This window comes from Pempheris klunzingeri, chromosome 17, assembly GCF_042242105.1.
Source record: "Pempheris klunzingeri isolate RE-2024b chromosome 17, fPemKlu1.hap1, whole genome shotgun sequence".
Classification (NCBI taxonomy): Eukaryota; Metazoa; Chordata; class Actinopteri; order Acropomatiformes; family Pempheridae; genus Pempheris; species Pempheris klunzingeri.
Window position 1 is genome coordinate 23552877 of NC_092028.1, and position 22255 is coordinate 23575131.

The 22255-nt window shown below is 40.7% G+C and overlaps 1 protein-coding gene across 1 annotated transcript; it reads left to right on the plus strand.

Annotated features, from left to right (window-relative positions):
- The first annotated feature begins 1237 nt into the window (after positions 1–1237).
- Positions 1238–17583, plus strand: tmem184a (transmembrane protein 184a). The gene is made up of 9 exons (XM_070847795.1): positions 1238–1345; positions 1587–1799; positions 5927–6092; positions 7026–7116; positions 9222–9297; positions 13402–13493; positions 14833–15002; positions 15085–15282; positions 17293–17583. The coding sequence occupies exons 2-9, from the start codon at positions 1587–1589 to the stop codon at positions 17520–17522; spliced, it is 1236 nt and encodes a 411-aa protein (XP_070703896.1). The 5' UTR covers positions 1238–1345; the 3' UTR covers positions 17523–17583.
- The last annotated feature ends 4672 nt before the right edge of the window (positions 17584–22255 follow it).

The window sequence follows — 22255 nt, forward strand, 5'->3', positions numbered from 1 at the left end:
TTTCTGTCCTCGCGGCAAATCCTGGCAAAAAACCCCAAATCCGCGTAAGTAAGAGGGTTATTTCAGATCCGTCAGCTGTAATGAATATTTTATTGTTTTGTTTTTGTAAAGTGTAATAAATCAATTTGTAAAATATGGGACTTCTTGGAATCAGTTATGTGAGTTTGGTTTTAATAAGAGTCTTAAAGATGTAAAGGAGATTTTCTGTGTCATTTGTTGTAACACTGAGCTGTTAATGGAGGATATACTGTATAATCATACCTATTAAGAAGCTTCTAATCCATGTCTGACTGTGTAGAATGAGATGTTTATTCATCTTTATGGCTGATTTTGGAGTAGAAGTTGCCATTAAGGTGAGAAACTAAAGGCAAAAAGATCCTTGCACTGGTCGTCTTGCAGACTAGCGGAAAGAAAATGTCCAAAAATACACATTTAGGTGTTTATTTTAACTGCACTTTGCCTATTTGGTCTGTAGATTTCTCCTAAATTCATGCCTTTAAAGGCAGTTTTCTCATGGTTTTTCTCAGTCTGAGGCAGAAATCTCCACTTCAGCAGCACCAAACTCTTCACTTTTATTCCTCTCTATATTCTTCACAGGATTTTGTTCATGTATCATTCATAACCTGATTTATAGAACTTTTTATCCCTGAAAACACTGTGGAAATTGTTTTTATTTATGCCTGTTGACAGTACTTTCTGTCGTGGTAAGCTGGCTTTATACAATCTTCTGGAAATGTGAGCACCTTTAATTAGATAAAGCTTCATTTGCATATTCAAACATAAAATATCAGAAAAGTTTCAAGGTAATATCTATCAGTTAAGATATTTACTCTGTCACCATGCCAGTGTTAGGTCCACTGTACCTGAGGCCCACGCAGCCTCTCCAACGTAAAGACAGCGTGATGACGACACACGTAGAGCAGTGGACACGTGACCCGTTCACCTGTGCCCAACCTGTTTATCTCTGCTGCTCTTCAGACTCGAGGATAAATTCAAATCCCCGTCGTTAACACTGAAAGTTTGACTCCTCTCTGCTTCTACAGACTAAGAGGAGCACCTGGGTGTTTTGTGACTAAGTTTTGGGGGTTTTAATTGTATTTTATTTTATTTCCGCCGCCTGTGTGGACTTCTACCCCGTGAGGCACCTGTTTAAAACAAGGAAGTCCAGTGTGCTGAAGCCCCGCTGATGACGTAAAAGGCAGTAAATGAGCTGAACTGAACTGAAAGGCGATTTTATTGTCGATGTTGATCCTGTAACGCGGGCTGGCGACAACCCTGGGCTGTTTGTGGACAGTAACCTGCCTTCTGAAGGGGATAAAGCTGCCCCCACCCGCCCCGGGATAAGGTGAGCTGCTTGTTTACAGTGCAGAAGGTGCGTTTAAAGACTCCGGAGCACTTGAACACAGCAGGACAGTCTCGCTCCTTTTATAAAATGCTGTATTTTCTTCTAATTGGATTATATTTTAGTGTAATAACAATGAATGTGGATTGTGTTTCCCCAGCAGGCAGCATAAACCCCACAGGGCAGGTGTTCCTTACATCTTACCTGAGAGCCCTTCACTGACTGTTTCTGTTTTCTGCCTCAGATGAACATTTCTTTAGAGGACATGGACCCGTCGACTGAAAATAATTCCATTCTCCACCTGGCTGCACCAATCCTCCCAGACAAGACCAACATGACCATTATTCGAACGAGCAACGGGTCAATCATAGAGGACCAGATGTTTTTGAACACACTGGCTGCTCAGGCCCTCTCCGGGATATTCGTCTTTACCGCCTTGCTCATAACATGCCACCAGGTGAGTTTTGTGTCACCTCAGACGACAGCATTCCTAAATACGCATGCTTGCCGTCACTTAAATCACTGCAGCACACGGCACCGGTGAGTAATACGGCTTCAGAGCACTGCACACTCACTGATGTACAAATGTAATCGGAGATGGCTGCAGACAGATTGCACCTCCTCTGCCAGAGGACACAAACAAACTCTCATATCCATAAAAGATCATTACCTTCCGGCACAGAGGAGTGAATTCAGCTTATTTTCACACTGTCACTTTGTCTTATCTAGTCATAAAGTATTTCTCCCTCTCCAGGCAGGTATTATTTTTCTCTTCTTTGTGCTGGCCCCGCTGCATTGTGGGAATGTTTTGCTTACTTTACAGTTGATAGTGACTATCTGATTAAAATGAAAATCCTTTAGCTGATTAACGGACGGTGAATACACACTAAGATGGTGGTGGTGGTGGTCAGGACGTATGTATGTGGCTCAGCACAGCCCACCTTTACCCAGAATCCCTTTCATTGCAGCTATAAATGAGCGTTTGCTCTTGTGTGGGTGAGCTCCCACTGTGTGCAGATGATAGCTTATCATTATGGCTCTATCATTCGCTGAGCATGCGGTAGGGTGCAGTGTATTATCAGCAGGGAAATCAGTTGATATTGAGAAAACATTTACAGCGTTGTAAAAGGATGAGGGTGTTTTTATTTATTTATTCATTTATTTTTTGCTGTAGTTTTAATGTAGTTGCAATAGTTCCCAGATTTAGTTGATTGGAAATGCATTCATCCGACATCCTCAGGCTGGAAGTTAACATCACGTGTGTGTGCTCTGTTGTTATGTGGTGGAATTGATCGAAGAGTTGTTACTTGTGCAGCCTTTTTAAGATTCTCAGCCTCATCACAGAGCGTCAAAACGTTGCATCCTGTGATTCTAAAACAACCCCTTGTTCGGGGATTTGTGACTCAATTCCCTCCAAATTGGTTCCTATCTTAATATAGTGCTTGTTTGGCCGGCAGGACATTTTAATTGAACAAATAAATAGCAAGTGTACCGCAGAGAGAACGGAGCAGGTCTGCAACAGGCATCGGCTCGGTCACACTGGGGGAATAAAATGGTCTGCAGGACTGGTGTTGCAATGCTGCTGGTGTTTCACCTGACTTGGCTCCAGAGGATTGCTATGGACTCTCTGAATACTAAAACTCCGACAGACAATGACCTTAGATCCTCTTTGCTGTGAAGTGGCCGATGCTTTTCGGACTAGTAATCGCTGGAGTGAGGCTCTTTTTTCTCTCGGTGAGGTTATTGGTCCCTTTGTGAATTGAAGCATTTGGGATTTCACACATGTCCCTTTTAGTCTAGTCATGATATGTGGAGTTATATGAAGACTGACGCCATTATTCAGCATGCAGCTATGAATCCTTGGCAGGCCGGCGTCAGCGGGGATGTAGGTTTTTCTGGCTTTCCAGGCAAATGGAGGACATCAGACCACACTTCACTTCACATGTAGAGATGGCCAAATGCTTCACACCCCCACCCGCACAGTAATCAGGCTTTAATGTGCTGCCTCTAATGGGCATTTAATCAAGCTGAATGCGTCGAGCAGAGTGAAACTCTGGATGTTGTTTAGCCTGCAAATGGAGGTGTTTGTAATTAAAAATGTTCAGACCCACTAATGATGCGTTTTAAATGAGAATAGAACAAAATAATGTCAAGAAAATATTATTCAGCAAGTGAGAAACTACTCCAAAGCTGTAATGATTAGCAGGATAATTTATTAGTCGACTGACCGAAAATCAGCCGGCCGTTATTTTAACAAGCGATTTAATCACTTTAGTGACATTTGCCTCTCAAATGTGATGATTTTCTGCTTGATGTATGATTGTAAACTGAATATTTTGGGCTGTTTGTCAAATAAAACAACCTAATTGAATCTTCAGCTTTGGGAAATCATAGCCTGCATCTTTTTAAAGATATCCTGACATTTTATAGACCTGAAGGATTCGCGTTTAAAAAGTTATGGCTAATGTCCTTAGGTTTGGCTAGCTAACAAAACACTTCATCACAGGTTAGTCTAGATGTTATCTAGCTACAACAGTTACCTAAAGCCCCAGCTGACGTCTTCATACTTCCTGTTTCACCAGGAATCCACCTCGCCAATCTAAGATATTCAGATTACAATCACATTAAAGAAAAGCGTAAAAAGTATTTTCTGCCAATATATTAATCAGTTAGCCACCGTGTGTTTGTTCTGCTGGGGTAACACCTGATCGTGGGGTTTGTTTCCCTCTGGTGAGTCAGCACTGGCTTCAGCACTGGATGATTACACGGATTGTCCCCTCGTACTCAATTAGTTGACTAATGGCTCATAAGCATCTTGGTCGCCGGAGAAAATGTTCGTTAGCCAGTTTCTTTTTTTTTTTTAAAGGCCTTTTTTTTTTTTTATGAACAATGACTCATCAGTCATTAGAAGAAAATGATTGTGTGGCATCACAATAACATCCCTGATACGCTTTGGTCTTTAATAGGCGCCACATTTTCATGCTCTTTCTGCACGACTGCAGTCGTCTGCAGAGGGACAATAACAACTGTTAATAACTTGTCCACAGATTTTCCCATTAAATTTGCTAATTGGTTAGGTGACGATATCCTACGAGTATTACTCAGTTAATAATGTATTTATTCGTAGATGAATTCAAGTGGCGATGCTCTAAATGACTCACATTGTTCCATTTCGTGTTACCAGGTTAAGACAGTTTGTTTTTGACAGTAACACCCAGAGGCCTGAGAGGGACGATTTAACTGTCATTTACTCACACACGTCTCCCTCCACTCGCACACAGATCATACCCTGCTGCATTTGCTAGAGATCAGAATGGATAATAAACCCGTCCGTTCCTCCGCCGCGCTACAGTGGCACGCCGTGCATTTAAGCAGGGATTCAAAAACTCACAGACAACATTTGGATGTGGCTCAGGTGTTGGTTTTGTCTTGTCTAAAAACTAAAGGTCACTGAAAAGAATTATAACAGCAGTGTCTGCCATATGCTGAGCGTATTCCAGTAAATGTTGCACTACATTACCTTTATGGGGGCATGTGGGAGAGTTTGTGTGTGTTAAGGTGGATTAAAGTCAAAGGCTGTTGGAGAAAAAGTGTTTTTATATACTTATCTTTATTTAATTTCATGCTTTACACCATTAAATAATTATGCTTGGGTGTACAAGAGGTGTACAAGCTAACCTAACAACAATACTTTCACATAATAAAGACATGGGACACACATGACGATTAGCTCAAACACACCTCACTCCAAACCTCCACGTCATGTGTTTAGGTCTTATAGGGCTTCATAGATGTACGTTCATCTCACTGAATTGCTTTGTTTGTTATCTTCAGACAATGTCTTTGATACAGTCAAGTAACACCTCATCTCGTCTTTCCATATCTGTAGTAGTATCTCATTGATTTCTTCTGTATGTGGGGTTTAAGAGGAATGAAATAAGTCATGGCCAGCAAGTTTTATGGTTTAATGCTGTGGACGGTCATTAAAAATCACATCTTTTGATAATAATAATAATATTAATTTGCAGTTGTAGTTTTTAAAAAATTGATGTACTTGTGAAATGTCAAAGTGATTTTTCAGGCAGAAATGGAAAATATTGTCTGAACCAGCTTCTCAAAATCGAGTATTGTCTGCTTTTGTGTTTGTTTTGTATCAGTGTGAATGGAATATATTTGGTCAGATAAAAAAGTAGTTTGAAGATGTCACCTTGGGCTCTGTGAAATTAAAATGAGCATCTTTCACAATTTTCTGCTCTTTTGTTCATTCAGCAAATGTGATTAAACAAGAACAAAACCTGTAGATTAATAGGTAATATAATTAATCATAAAGTCAACTGATTTTACCCCTAAAAAACATATATTTCAGTGAAAGCAGAGTAAACTCTCCGTCTGTAGCCTACATGTCAGAGCTCTGATACATTATTCTCTATATTAATCTCAAACACAGTGAGAAAGTTTTCTAGTTGTCTAATTCATTCATGTAACTACTCTTTTTATCGCTAACGGCACCTATCAATAGAAGGTAATTAGCATTGTCCCGTTTGCTAATGTTTCCAATGTGCTTTGCTTGTATTTTCACTATAGATCTACACACACCTTCGATCCTACACGGTTCCCAACGAGCAGCGCTACATCATCCGCATCCTGTTTATCGTGCCAGTTTACGCCTTTGATTCTTGGCTCAGCCTGCTTTTCATCAGCAACGACCAATACTACGTCTACTTCGATTCAATACGAGACTGCTACGAAGGTAAGAGCCTCAAGCCCTCCCCTTTAAATGATCCACCTGAGTACGTCGTCCCCGGACGGACACGGTTCTTCCTCTGCCCTCATATGTTAGATTGGTGGGAAAAGAAAGACGAGGAAGTGACCGAACTGGTTTTTCACTCCGCTCATTGTTCTCCTGTTGGTCGACCTCTTTATTGGAGGTGTTAGATTTCTAGGAGGGGCACTTTTAGGACCATCCTTTGCTAATGACATGAAAACTACTTTTCTAGGTTGGATACTTAACTTTTTAAAAAATGTACTTGTAATTCTGCATTGTCTTTTTAAAAAAAATATAATTTAGATTTAATTTCAGATATTATACTGTAGATTGTAATTTAATTCCCTTTGTACATTGTAACTGTAATTATGTATTGAAGTTTTAAAACAAAAGCACTTCACCAGTGGCAAAGGTGAATAATATGCAGAATGGATTACAAGTAATTTGAGAATGGGGAAAAGTAAGAAATACATTATTCAGGAGATTAGTTTCCCGTTTGCAGGCCAATTTTGTGGCTGATTGATAGTGCAGCGCATCAGAAAGCAGGGAGACTGGAATACCACCGGCGGCTACGGCTAAAACATAATGAACCTTCCCTTGACTGGACACCATCTGCATTAGCTTCATTTAATCCCTCCTTAAATAGCAACAAAGGATTAGGGAGGGATTTCCAAGACACAGAACCCTTGGAAGCTTCTTAATGTAAGGACTGAAACATTTATTGTTCCAAAATGTAGGACTAATTATTTCTTATCATGTGGACGTTTTCTCCTCTAAAATGATTTGACCTTTTTTTGAAATGAAGTTATACTTGAAGGTGATGAGAAATTATTCTACAGTCACACAGTAACAGTCATGCCATGAAAACGCGTGCGGTGCGGAGTTTTAAAGAAGTAACTCTTCTTTTTTCTGTTACAGCGTTTGTCATTTACAATTTCCTGAGTCTGTCCTTTGAGTATCTGGGAGGAGAGAGCGCCATCATGTCCGAGATTCGAGGAAAACCCATACAGTGAGTGCTCTCGTTCCAGTGTCCACAAAAAAAAGAAGATACCAAGTTGACAGAAGCAGTAAATACATCACATCACACTTTTCAACTTAACTGGGGCGACTATGATATGGTTCATGTTGGAAATGACAAATGAGGTGCGTCATGCTTCCTGTGAATTAATTATTTAGAGTGAAACGGGTAATAAAGAACTGCATTGTTAATCTGTGAGCGTTATCCTTTATCCCCGAGCTTTTGTCCAGCTTTAGATAGGCGGTGTTAGATGGCTGACTCAGCAGGAGGGCAGCGGCTCTTTGCCAGGTTCTTGAGACAGTTGAGACGGAAATGTCGAACCCTGATAAATGATCATATTGCTTAACACCAACCAATGGAGATGCAGCAGAAGCCACGCGGCACCGGCTGCTACGCGGCTTTTAGGATTTCCACACATTCGTTATTATTATTTTTGTCTTATATCAGTGAAAACGCCAGCAAATAATTTGAAATGGAGCATTTCACACAAAGCACAATATTAATTGAAGTGAGAGAATCACTTGTAATCCAAAAGCTGAGTGTGTTTTTAATCAGCAGCATGGAAAATGAATTAGTTTATTAGCATTGTTTTATGTATTTACTCCATTAACATGCTAACAGTTAGCATGTCAGAGACATGGTCACCAGCACATTAAGCTCATTCCTGCTCTAATTGGTATTGTACTCCATCCATCCATCATCCACACCACTTCTCCTCAGAGGGCTGCGCTGAGGCTGGAGCCAGAGACAGACAGCCATTCATACCTACGAGCAACCTGGAGTCACCAGTTAATTTGGACTGACTGTGGGAGGAAGCTATAGCCGACCGTCCCGCTGTGAGGCGACGGTGCTGACCGCTGATCCCATTCATACACTAGATTAACTGTGGACTGGTTAAATGATACAGCAACAAATTCTGTTTGCAGGCAAATTTGTTTCTCAAATTCAATTTGACTGAATATACATGCTGTTATTTGCATGTGATGAGGAAGCGTGCACGTCTGGCAGCAAAGACAGACATTAAAACAATGAGACATTAAGATACTAGATAAATAACCTGATATTTGACATTACCTTTGTACAGGCTGATTGATTAGGAGCATGAAAATCAGCTAAGGCGGGCCGGGCGGCACCTCTACGGTTGTGAGGCCGAAGGTGCAGCTGCATCATACTGATTATGAGCTGCTACCTAAGATGAGGTTGAGTTTAGACCTAATCTTCCTCTCTGTTGCCTCCAGCAGAGTCTCTCCACTGAGACGGTTATTGCTCCCCTCCCCGCCCCCTCGTCCCCTAAACGCAGCACCATTCACTTTGAGTAATAATACAACAAACAAACAATAGCAACAACAAATGTAATTAAATGCACTGAAACTGGAGCTTCCTAAAGAATAAAATCTAATCATCCTTCGTTGGTCCAGTTTCTCAGTATCGTTGGACCAGTTTGGTCTGTAGCTGCTGCTGTTTTAGCCCAAAGCCATTTAGTTAATCTGCCAAAGACACAGTGGGTTTCAAGGCTTCTTGGTCTTACAGTATCTCATAACAGCACGACCTCCCGCACATGCTGCATATATTATTCTATATACATGTTAAATAAGCAGCAGCCACAATTACAAATGAGTCAAAATGAAGTTCATTGTGTGCGCATCAGGAGTTTTCAATAACTGCACACAATACGGCGTAAGCAGCTTGTCTTTCAGTGGAAATGATTGGCTTTTTTTTTTTTTTATTGCTCTAAATAACACCCAACTGGGATTGTGTCATGTAGGCGGCTTTGCACGAACAATAAACAGTAGTCATTTTAATTTTCTTGTCAGTTGTCAGCCCCAGTTTTTGAGTATTTCATTTGTTTTTATGTTATTTGTTCCTACGTGAAAGTCAATGGTGCGGTCAAATTATTAGGAACACCTTTCAACACATTGTGTCATCCTGAGAAGGTAACTGAGTCAACATGCATGATGTCAACCAGGGCGGTGAATATGTGTGCATACTTGTCCCTCAGTGCATACACTACAGAATATAAACCCGCGCCTGTTATCTGATACTAACTACGGGACATGATGTTTAGTGGGGCTCATCATTTCCTGTCGTCTCCGCAGGTCAAGTTGTCTGTATGGTACCTGTTGCCTCGTTGGAATGAGCTACTCCATCGGCTTCTTAAGATTCTGCAAGCAGGTAAGGCTTTCAATCAACCCCTTATCTCCACTCCAGAGATGCTCCTTGTGCCCCTGAAATAAATGTACACACATTTGAAAAGAAGAATACATCACATCGTCTTAACAAAACAATAGTTGGCTGTAAATTACCATTCTGTCCAGATCTCCAGACTGCTTAAAAATGACAGCTGTTATAATTGGCTGTGTGCCTTTCGGAGGATAACATCCACTGGTTAAAACGTACGAAAACAAAAGCAATTGAGGCCAGGCGAAAGCAGCTTGATAATAAACACGGAGGGATGATACGAGCTGTCAGCGCCGAGCTCCCTCCCAGTGTCTTGGGATGCTGTGCAGGCTCCCAGTCTAACGCTGATGGAAATTGGAACTGAGAGTTATGTCTTCAAAAACAAAATACACGGTGAAATGAATTTTATAAGCAGCAAGTGATAAACACTTAATGTGCCTTCACAGGAATCGTACGTGAAGTGTTTTTTAAAGGGAAACCTTACACGCTGTGGTTGTACACCTGACAGGATATTTGTTTGTGAGAGGTCAGCTGAAGATCAGAACAGTAGATTTTAAGAAGAGCATTGCGCTCAATCTCCTATCAGTTTGATTTGAGTTTGCTGGATTAAGTGCAGGGAAAGTGTTGGCCCAGAGCAAGGGCTCAGCAATGACCCTTCTGCTTTAAAAATGGGGCATCCTCATTAACATTCATTCAACAGAGAATTTCAGAAATCAATATATCGAACGCAGAAATTATTAAATGGTGTTTTGCAGGTCAAATTCCGTGAAGTGAGAGACGAACTGGATTCAAAATAATGATTAAGCGCTGTTGTACATGCTAATATATTCTAACTGGATTACTAAAGCACTCAGTTATATTGATCACATAATGTTGTCACTTGGAGCCTCATCCCGGACTGTGCAGCTTATCGCAGCCAAATACTAAAACTAGCAAATAGGACCCTGAGGGAGGGGGGGTAAAAAAAACATTAAAATTCTTTGCACATTTTGGAGAAGCGTCAGTGTGTGATTAGAAAAGAGGTTAACAAATGAATCACTGATATGGAAAAGCAGCCTAGAGTTATGGTGGTTGTTGGAGATAAGGTTAGAGGATAAGCTGCTCTTGTACCCTCGACTGTTTTTGACACTTGAGCTCTAAGTCCTGTTATCATAATTTAGGACACTTAAGGGGTCTTATTTTCCTGAAACTGGGGGGAAAAGCGTAATCCTGTGGGCCCCAGGGGCAGCTGGTGACCAAATAAATAAACAATAAATAAAATGTGATCAACACATTTCTACAATTGTGGTAGCAGAGAGCAGCGTTCATTATCATACTATTCATACACTCCCTTTAAAAAGAAGCAGGCTGATTAAATGGACCAGGTGTAGAAAGGTGGTGCAGTATTTGGGGGGAAAAACACAAATACACAGAATATTATTAATTCATAATTTATTAATTGGGTGCCAATCAGTTGCATATTTTTGCTGGAATTGCTCGGGTATTCAAATTCACAGAAAACACTAATAATGTGTTTGGAGTCGACTTTCCTTTTTAGATGTCATACTGTTTACATGGGTGACATCTCATCTGAGGGACTGAATATCACTGATAATAAAAAACTGGCAAACACTTCTGGCAGCAAGCAGAAAGGCTGTCACAATGGATAGTAATAACATACGAAATAAAATAAAAAATAGAAGTATTTTTCTGGATTTAGACCAAGAAAACTGGGTATATTTAATCTATGAGGTCAGACTTGATTCGATAGAATAAATGAGTGAGAATATAATGTGATTCATATTATTTTATGGCATCCAACAGCTTACTCTCTATTCAGTTATTTCATTTTTCCTTTTTTTCTCCCCTTCAGCTTTTGGTAGTATCTAAAGTGGAAGCTTCTCTTGTTCAGTTGTAAATAATTGAAGCTAATGTTATACAAGAAAACTGAGCTGCCAAACGTACCGCCGAATGTTATGTTTTAATTGTGCACAATGCAATGTCAATCTCCTGGCAGCAATACTGATACTATGCAAAAGGATGAATGCCAAATTAATTGATTCATAATAATGCAAAAAAAAAAAAAGCTGTCAACTTCCACACGGTCGTGAGGCAACAATGAAATATGTTTCTATTATTCCTCTGTTTATTTAGAGAACTTATCTTACTATCTAAGGAAAAAAGAGCCAGGATGCTACAAATCTGCATCGTGACTGTGCTGCAGCTTAATACATCTTAATATGTTTGTCTTTTTTTCATTCTTTTACCACCTATATGTGATCATTTAGCAGTGGCAGGGCTGTTTTTTATGATAGTTTTGTTGAATTTGTCTCTCCTCAAAGGTAGAAACGACAGCAAGAGTACACAAAAAGTGGAAAATTAAAGATAAAAGAGTGGACAGTAGCACAGAGGCTACATGACGAGAAGAATAAGGGCCTTGTGGTCTGATATATAGATCTCACAAGATCAGCCTTGAGCGTCTGCATCAATACACAAAGCAAAGAGGTGTTGCTGTTAATTAGGACTCATGAGAAATTTAAAAATCAGCTCTCTTGATAGTTCCCACTATTAACTATTGCTATGAACTCACCAATAAACATTTAGAACAAAAACAAAAAAGGCTTTGGGCCATTTCAAGAAGTGAATTCCCCATGAAACGTTATTTAGTATTGTAATAATAAAAGTCAAATATGATGTTTTTATTATCCTACATTCACATATTTCAAATTATTACTAGGTCTGTGTACAGGCTGTGCACGGATGCAGTTACCAACTAAATTAATTTGAAGCGGGAAACCACGGTTGACTTTTAATCCAGCAGCATCAGAGCCGTGCATTGTGTTTTGAATATCAAGCGTGTCGGGAAGTATCATGCAGAATAGTTCGCTTTGAGAATATTCAGAGTGACAGACTGGCACTAGAACAGGCATAGGGCAAGCAAAGGCTGTCAGCGCTGAGCGCTTCAAAGTAAATCAGTAATATAAATAATTATTGATGTCATTTTGTCAAGCCCACCAAAGACTCTGGCCAGTCCAAAAAGCCTCCCTCTGGCTAATCAAGTCGAAACACTCCTGGTCTGTTGCTTTCAAGTGCCGCAGCAGTGATGGGAGTTTGGAGCAGCCTCTGTCAAATCAGTTGGTTCAGGCTTCAATGCAGCACACAGAAGACACCTGTCCTCCACTCTTATATATATATATATATATATATATATATATATATATATATATATATATATATATATATATATATATACACCGCATGCAGGTCTTCATCCCGCTGTGCCCTCTGCTCTTCCAGCTAGTCCCAGTTCACATCAGCATCCGCCTGGTTTACTTTCTAGGAGTGAAGGATGAGCAGCTTTAAACATTTCTGTGTTTATGGCCGTTTTCTATTTATTTTTGTTTTTATAGGAGACGTTTTCTGCTCATTTCCAGGTTCATGCTTCTATTTGGGTTAGAGAACATCTTTACATAGTATAATGTTCAGGCGAAGGCCAAGTAGAGTCCGAAGGCAGATCACAGGAAACTGTATTGATCCATCCTGGAGATCGGACAGTTACAGACACAACGGTCATGTTCTGCAGTCACTGTGAGGACATGTCCGTCACAAGTTCATCCATCTTATCACCAGAGCTCGTGTTGGTGACAGCCTGTTGAAGGAGGTCACATGATCAACAGACCTGTGTGTGTTTGTGATGTCACACATGAGGCTAAATCTAACTCCCACACATTCACTGAAAGATGGAGCAAGAGGAAAAGAGAGCGGACGGTCTCTGGACTCTATGGGGACATTAAAAATTGCAATTTCAAATCTTTTAATTTAAAGCAATAGTTTGCCATGTTAGGAAATGGGTTTTTCAGTCTTATTTGTTTGAGTGTATTTATAGTGAGTAAGATCAGGCGTGTAGCTGCTTTGGTTAAGGTGAGAAATGGCCACTGGTTAGGTGAAATGGATTCAGAGACACGGGCAGCTGCATGTTGTCGGTGAGCAGTCGCACATCTTTTCCATCTTATTAGATGTACAAACAGTTTCTGATGCCCTTCCTCCTCCTCCTCCTCCTCCTTCACGGTGTCCTTGCTTGTTTGGGTGTCTCACTCTGAATTGTAATGTGTTCTCCAGGCGACTCTCCAGTTCTGCGTTGTCAAACCCATCATGGCAGTCATCACCATCATCCTGCAGGCCTTTGGCAAATATCATGATGGAGATTTTAAGTGAGCAGCACCTCTCTTTCCATTTCATTCTTCATGTATCTTCTGCATCCATGTCATTGCCAGCAGGCTTGTTTGCTGTTTGTGTGCACATGGAAACAATTTGCAAATGGAGATAATTATATCACCTCTCCACAGCTGGCAAGATGAATATGTGCAGAATTAAAGGGTTTCATTTCAAGCGGAAAGTGCTGGGTTCAAACTTTCCTGTGAGAGGGCGCAGGTACTCTTCTGCATGCTGTCCCAGTTGTGTCACTATCTGAGCCGTAACCTCGGCCTCTCGGCTGTTGCTGGTATCACAAAGGGCTTTTTGAAATATGGACTAAAGGAATTATATCACTTTTATATTGAGTTTTTTTTTTTTTTCAGTAAGTGTTCTGAGATGAAGACCCTTATTTCTTATTGCATGTTAGACTCAGTGAAGCGCAGTGTTATAAGGGGAGCATTGTTTCATTTCATACTTTTACTCTGGATGTCAAGTGGTATAAAGAAGGGGATAAATTGCAGACTGACAAATTTAGTGTATTTTCTTTCGTACCAGATGAGCCCATAAGACTCTCGACAGAATATGGAGAGGGTAATGCGTTTAATAAAGTTGTCTTTTGCGTGTTATCAAGAGCTTTAAAACCTGCAGCACGTAAACTCTGCCTGACTTATGTTCAGGCGCTCTTCTCCGCCTCTCAGTTCAGCGTCTCCTTCTGAAGATTCAGCTGTGACAACACTTGTTTCTGAACTGCTCAGAAGACGCACAGAGTTCAACAAGGGCTTGAAACATCGCCCTCTTACTGCTGAGCTAAAAGATAGACAGGATTACATTCTTCCTGCTTATTTTCTTCATATACTTGAAGATCAAAATTGGCAAGCAGAAATATCTGTCTTTCTTTAAGCTCTGGAGCAGGACCATAATGATTCGCAGATTGTTTACTTATATGCTCTCAGCCAACCATGCACTCTATCCTGCATGGGAGTAATTAGTGTAGTCACAGCTGAGTCCTCAGAGACGCTCTGTGGAATGCAAAGAGGGTAGAGAGGCAGTTTGACAATGAAATATAGACAAATCTGTCTGTTTATCGGATGCATCCTGAAATAAATCCTGAATCCTGAAAGGCCGGGCACAAAGAGCCTCTATTAACTACTTCAAGTAAGAGGACAAAAAGTCTGTTTCCAACTGTTTTTGCAGAATGGTTGAAAATGTAAACACATTTCAGATGCCAGTGTTTTTCATTCTGTCAGAAGTAATAAATGGGTTTAAAACTTTGTGAAGCTGCTGTATGCGTGCTTGTCATATGATATTTACCTGAATGTGTGACTATGTGGCTTGTCCTTCTCTGTGTCCCTGCAGCATCAATGGAGGATACCTATATATCACAATCATCTACAACTTCTCAGTCAGCCTGGCTCTCTACGCTCTCTTCCTCTTCTTCTTTGCAACGAGTGACCTCCTGAGGCCGTACGAACCAGTGCTCAAATTCCTCACAATCAAATCTGTCATCTTCTTATCCTTCTGGCAAGGTAAGGTTACCCTCTCTGCATCACACCCGGTGTATATATAACGTCAGTGACTGCGGATGAAAATGTTGCTTTCCTTTTGTAGGAATGGTCCTCGCCATCCTGGAGCGCTGCGGCGTCATACCCAACGCGCTCTTCATCGACGGACAAGAGGTCGGCGCCGGCACCGTGGCGGCGGGCTGGCAGAACTTTATCATCTGCATTGAGATGTTCTTCGCTGCCATCGCCCTCCGATACGCCTTCACATGCGACGTCTACCAGGAGAAGAAAAATGAAGTGCCAGGTGAGAGTTCTAGTCTAAGCTGGCGAGCTGATCATTACCTCTTTGCCCTTGTCATGAAAATATGTTGACAAGTTGCTAATTGCCCTCCTCACACACAGAATAAGGAGTAGCAAAGGCTTGAAAGTGTTACTGTAATTGCACTGCTGCAGCCGTTTAACCCAGTCTGACTCACTTTTCCCTCCTTTTTAACTGATACACAAGCTGCAGTGTGTACATATTTACACACTTGTGCTTTTATTAAATGTAGTGCTGCTGTGATCAGTGTAGAAGTCAGATTGGAAGGCTTTCATCAGCCTAAGGGCACTCGTTGTTGCTCGCGCCTCAGGGGACAGTTACCAATAAAACAATGTAGAGGAAGATGAAGAGGAATCCAAAGCCACAGTTCAGTAACTAGCAGGAAGCGAGCGACACCCCTTTCACGTCAATGCTGCTCGCAAGTCAAAGACAAATGGAAGCCATGGGGGAAAGGCTTCCGCAGCGATATCAATCATTTTGCCATTTTATTTCCTGCTTGATACAGTAGAAAACTCTCTGTTGCTTTGAGCTGCTTAACATGCAGACGTACTGGAGGTGATGAGAACAACTGAATTTCTGCATCGACTTGATGTGACTGTTTATATTTTGAATCAAGATGAAATTAATAGTTGTTATCCTCACCCATTCTTCCTGCGAATATGAAAAGAAGCTCGTTATTCATCTCGCTGTTCAGTCAAAATTATAGTAATACGTTGCTCTAGTGTGTGACAGCTGGTTATTACATTTCTTTTCTGTCCCCTCCTATAACTGAACCATTTGGCTCGAACATCGACATGTAGTAGCTCTGCAGCTGCACCCCCGCCCTCCGCTGCTGCTGCGTGTGATTGCAGAGGTTGCCACACCGCCGGTTCACCATTCCCCTGCTTCAGCCCTGTGCGGTAGGCAGTCAGTCAGGCAGTCAGGCAGTCAGGCAGTCAGGCAGTCAGGCAGTCAGGAAGAAGTCAGCAGACCGTGCCTAACCACCGTGTGCCCCCCCACCTTGGCCTTATCTTTGCCACTTCTATAAGCCAATCCAGAAAGCACTGCCAGTGACCCTGAAACAGAAGGCTGTGGATTTCTGCTGGCTCTCTTTTTTTTTTTTTTGCCTAGGACACCTTTTATTTCTGGGCTAAATTCAACCTGGCGCACAGCTGGGTGCTAAAGGACCATCAGCACTGAGGCTGCATTCAGATCAGACTGCAGCCTGAAGAAAGAAGCAATGTCTCACATTGGATAGTTTATAGAAACAAGTAGGCAATCAACTGATAAGATGAATTAATTTGATAATCTAATAAGTCATTCATATTTTATATTATTTTATAATAACTTTTCATCTGTTTGTTGGGCCAAACAGCAACATGAAGATGTCACCCTGGCTTTGGCCTTTATTAGTTAATTATGCACACTGAAGTCAAATCATGAAAACAATATAATGCCAGTACAGCATTCTTTCATAACTTCCTTCTTCATGGAGATCAAAATCAAATTTTGTGCAAAAACGGCACAATTTTTTCCTACAAATTCAGAACTTCATTTTCATTCAGATGCGTAGATTGATCCCCTTGGGTTTTTTTGTTTTTGAAATGCAGTGTCTCTGCGTCCTTACAGCTTAAGTTAGAAGATAAATAGGCTACTGCTCTACCCAGCTATATACATATATAGCAGGTAGCCAGCTAGCTTGGCTTAGCATACAGTATGGAAACCAGGGGAGACAGGGAGCCTGGCTCTGTCTGAAGGAGGTGAAATCCACCATCAGCACCTCTAAAAGTCACCAATTAACACATTATATGTTGTTGTAAAAGTGAAAGCATCAATTCTGAGTTTTACAGGAGTCATTTATTGTCTTTTTTGGGGGGCTGGGAGCAGTTGCCAGGCAACCAGAAGAGATTCCTGGATGTTACTGTCAAGCGGTTTCCCTTTAAAGCCGTAACATCACGTGCATGGCTGTCTAATTGTTAATCTCCCGATGTCCTTGATCCTGTGTTGTTCCGACAGAGAACAGTCCTCCAATGCAGAGCATCTCCAGTGGTCTGAAGGAGACCATAAACCCGGGAGACATGGTGCAGGATGCCATCCACAACTTCTCCCCGGCCTACCAGCAGTACACCCAGCAGTCCACGCAGGAGGTGATCCAGCCCAGCTCCAACGGAAAAGTATCCATAGGCAACAAGAACTCCCGCAAGTCTGACAAAATCATGCTGATTACCTCTGATGATGAGTTCTAGGCATCTTTCCAGCAAGATCCAGGTGTTTGTGTCCTTGCCGCCCTTATCTCTGACCCCCTGAGGGAAACAGCTGTATCGCACAGAGCTGGAATGAATCCAGGTGTTTAATTTTCATTATCCCAGTATTTAAGATGGACTGCTTACTTCTGTCCTGCTTTAAATGAATCATTTAAGCACCAAGGGGAGGATGAAACTGCTAATAGTTTTTTTTTTTTTAAGAAATGTTAACTCAATGACCAGAGAACTGATCTGCTTCTTTCTCGGCAACAGTCGCAGGAAAACAACGTGTCGCCCTCACTCTGACAGAGAAGTCTGGAGCTATGCATTTTGTTTAAATCAAAGCTGCTGGTTGTTCAGCACTGTCCCTGATTCTGATTCTGTTTCTGTCATTATGTCAGCGCTCTGTCTCTGGCCGTCTGAAGTGTGTTCCCTCTGATTCATGTCAGTTTCAAAGACGAGATGATTAATATGTGACTCCAGGTGGGAAGCAGGGAAGCCAGCGATGGCAGGGGATGACACTTCATGGACCGTCTCTCGCATCTGCTCGTTTGAAGTGTTTGCTGAGCATTCCTCTGCATGGTTTCCTGACAAATGGAAAGATTTGTTCAAAGACACGTTCGCTTTGGAGCAGGCCCTTCAAACTGCAGACTATAGCACTTGGCAATCCTTAGCATCTACCATTGCAAGGACAAATTGGATAAGCCTGTCTCCTGCAAAGTGGGAGTTTTATTATTCTCATTAATTTTCCAGCATGTTAAAAAGAAAGTGTGATTCGGTGCAACTAGCCAGGCGTTTAACAGACACTAACAATTTGTCTTTTTGCAGCTTCTGCACTGTTGTCAGCGTTTTGTCTTTGACATGCTCACATCACTACTCATGTTATATTGTCATGTTCTACAGATTCTGAAATATGTACAGACTTTGATTTGGTGTAATTGTGGCGTTTTGATTTGTTTGCTTTAAAAAAAAAACAAAAAAAAAACTGTTTGGATTATTAATTGGGAAGATCTTAATTTATTATTTAATGTGTGTAGTTCAGGCGACTGTAGTTCAGACTAAACCAAAATCTGTGGAGAAAAAGAAAAACTTTTTCTCCCACTTTGTTTTTCATGAGAAACTTTGTCCTCTGTGTTTGTGTCACATTGAAGTCGTCTAGCTCTCTGAACTCTAGTTATTATAGACCAATTTTGTTCATCAGGTCATAGGTTGTTTTAATTTTGATACTCTCTCGTGCCAATGATAGCCATCTTTTATTCAATATTTGAAAGTATACAAAATAGTTGACTAGTTGAGTGTGTCTTAGTCCTGTGTGGCGCTCGTGCACAATTAAATAATTTGTTTTTGCTCGTGTAACTTTGTGTTTGTTGAGCCGAGTAAATCTGCACTGCTCAATGAGGAAAAAAAGCTTTATTTTGAAAGTACAAAAACAGACACAGCAGACCAATTTATAGGAATAATTTACCATACTTTAAATCAGAGCAGAAACAAATACAGATTTTATTTGTACATGAGGGTAGTTCATTGAGAAAACATGTAAAATAAATGAATGTAAAATAAAAAATAATTTAGGTGTTTTTTTTTAATAAAATTACACAGTTCAATGAAATAAATATAAAATATATATGAGCAGAATAATGACAAGTTGGGAAGGGTACATAATCAGTTTATGCTGCCTTATTACAGTCACTCATCGAGCCTCAACATGTTACCACAAGACTAGAACAAGGAACTCTGTTCATCTTTTAAAGTACAAACTTAGAAACCGCTGCTGTTAAACTAACATTTATATTTCACCCACTACCATATCATCCATACACGTGCTCAATTCCTTTTATTATGGCGTCTTTTTCTGAATTCATAGTCCAACGCTTTCAATCTGCTATGCAAAACCTGACCTTCTACATGGCTGAACTTAATACGGTAGCTTGTTTGGCTGGAGAGGCCTGTGTGTGAAAGCTTATTTATTCAAAGTCATGTTTTCAGCAAGAAGATTAAAAAATGAATAACCTTGAATACCAAGTCTAGATATAAGAGCCACCTCGCCTCCATACATACATCTGCACGGTTATGAAAATGTAAAATAACCTGTGATATCTTAAACAGTTCATTACAGCTCCGTGGTGCAGCACGCTTCAGTCATTTCAGCTGTGGGGAGAAAGACGGCTGCTCAGACCAGGTGTAGTGAACATCCACGGCAGGTAATGTCCACGCATCTTTTCACCCATGTCTCTGTTTCTGAAAAACTGTTTTTATTTTGGCATGTGGAAAATAGTTGCGTGTATTTGAGAGCTTGACTGCACCTCTGCTCCTTCACACTGGGTGAAGGATTAACAACCAAGCACTCAATTGAATTCACCCAGAGAGAGGTTTGTCTTGTATTATGGCACATGATGGACACACATACTGAAACATATTTTAGCATCACCTTTAAGGTGCTGTCGGGAAGCATTAACGTCAGATCCAAATGCAGCAGTAGGTGCTTAAATCAATCAATGCCTCGCTTGTACAGCATTTTGATTTTGAACCGTCACTGTGATGTTTGTCGGAAAAAACGGAAGATAACGTTCTGAAAGATGACTTTTGTAAACATGTATGCATCTGTTAATGTGACTCAGGCTTGAAACAGACCTTAAACACCAGAGGTCTGGGTGGACAGTGTTTAGCAGCTTTGGAATAGTTTAGCAGTTATAAAAGCATGGCCGCCATCATCATCATCATCATCATCATCATCATCATCAATCGGCATCTTCTGAAAAGTATATCAGGTCAATATTTGTGTCCAGAACAGCTGACTAGGTTTACATGTAGGTTAATATTCCAAAATAAGAGCAAATCTTCTCTTTTACTAAATGAAGAAATCAGGCAGTTTTTTAATCTGATCACATCAGACCAATGTCCTCTTCCTGTTAAATTATGTATAATTGTTTTCAATATCTACGTCATTGATTTAAGTGAGTGTCTGGTAAAGTTTTCCAGCTAAATGTTCCAGAAATTACGTAGATTTTATAACCTTTTGAATTCCTTAACACCATTTTAACTTGTCAGGTTTATTGTAACAGTTCCACATTAACAAACGTACGATTAATTTAAAGTCAAACATGCCAGATGCACACAGTGTGAACCTGCGGTCCGAGTGCCCCCGTTCTTTTTTTAAACACTTTTACACATAATTAGCTGCAGCCTGCATGTAACCCTAGTCACACTCTGTCCAATTGGTGAATCAGACAAATAAGTAAATGTGCTGAGAAGAACTATTCATGGGGTATAAATACTCACAAAGAAGAATTAAGTTATGAGAATAGTTTTCTCATTGTAAATGTGAATACAACAAAAAAAAAGGTCGGCATCAACATAATTGGACTTCAAAGAACGATTACATAGTCACACCACTCCCAGGATAGTAAAAGACATAAATATAGAAAAATATGTACTATATATTTATATATATATTTATATACTGTATATGCATATAAAACTAGGTATCAGAAAGGGAACATAGGATGTATCAACATAGAAACCAAGTGAAAATACAAAACGAGAGTAAGAACACAGCAATGCCCCTGCTTAAAAATCACAGCAGGTTGTACAGCAGCAAAGTTCCCCATACTGTTCTTTGCAGCTATGGAACAGGGGAAGAACAGTCATGTCCTCTTAGCCAAGAGAAAATCCTGACATGAACAATCTCTATTGACTTCACTCCAATTAGGAATGGATCCTCGGTAAGAACGGCTTGATTTCAAGTGAATTTCATATTTAAATATCTCAGGACGTACAACAGGAGGAAGGTGTTCACTGCATTTATTTGTCAAGACACCACCGTTTCTAGAGATGGGCGTCAGGAGTTCTCTTGCAGAAGAGTGTGTCAAAAGCAAGGTGAATAGCTACTGTTTCAGAGTGACCAACACCAGCAGCAGCAGTACTTCTCGTGACCCAGCAGTAGGAATGATTTCTATCTGGACGGAGTTCTCGATGTAAAGTGACAACGGAGGCAGTGGGAGCTTTATCGTTTCGGTAATCTGTAATATACAGGAAGTAAGTTGCATTTCACGTTTAAGGACCTCTCTCATCATCACTTTATCCAATATGGATTACCTACCAAAGAGTGGCATATAAAAGAAAGAGGCAAACCATCACCCAATCAGTGCTGTGGCGTACTTATCGGAGAGCGCACCACCCTTGGTTGTCATAATTGCATCGTGCAGGAAGTCCCAGTAACTTCAGAAATGCAAGAATGGTTTCTGTCATCTTCAATTCCAGGAATCAGTTGCTCTGTCGACTGTTTTCTTTTATACTGTATCTCAACAGTTTCCTTTCTAAGTGCTATATAATGGCAGACACAGTACAGCGTCAGACCCTCTTAATGCGGACAAATCTTACCCAGAATGCCCCTTAATCACCTTCCAATTTTACATTTTAGTCTCCCCAAATCTTCCTGTTTTATCAAAGAGCATTTCTGTGCATTTCTTAATATTAGAAGCAGAATTTGAGAGTAATTTCTCTCGTCGAGGGCCACAGAGACACTGACGGAACAGAATCACTTGCAGCACCGTCCCGATGTCCTCCGATCGCCTCAGTAAAGCTGACTAACGTGGACAAATTCAGCTATTTCACAACTAAAATGCTCGCACACGCCAAAGCGTTTCATGAGTTGCCAATAGGAGAGAAAAAAGGCACAAATGGCTCTTTAACCATGTTACTAGGGGCGTCAGGTAAATCCAGCTAAGGCTCACATA

Excerpts from the sequence above, each read along its gene's own strand:
- tmem184a (XM_070847795.1), top strand. The coding sequence starts at position 1,587 with ATGAACATTTCTTTAGAGGACATGGACCCGTCGACTGAAAATAATTCC. Across the intron at positions 7,117-9,221 it reads ATTCGAGGAAAACCCATACA|GTCAAGTTGTCTGTATGGTA; the intron begins GTGAGTGCTCTC and ends TCGTCTCCGCAG. Across the intron at positions 9,298-13,401 it reads TCTTAAGATTCTGCAAGCAG|GCGACTCTCCAGTTCTGCGT; the intron begins GTAAGGCTTTCA and ends TGTGTTCTCCAG.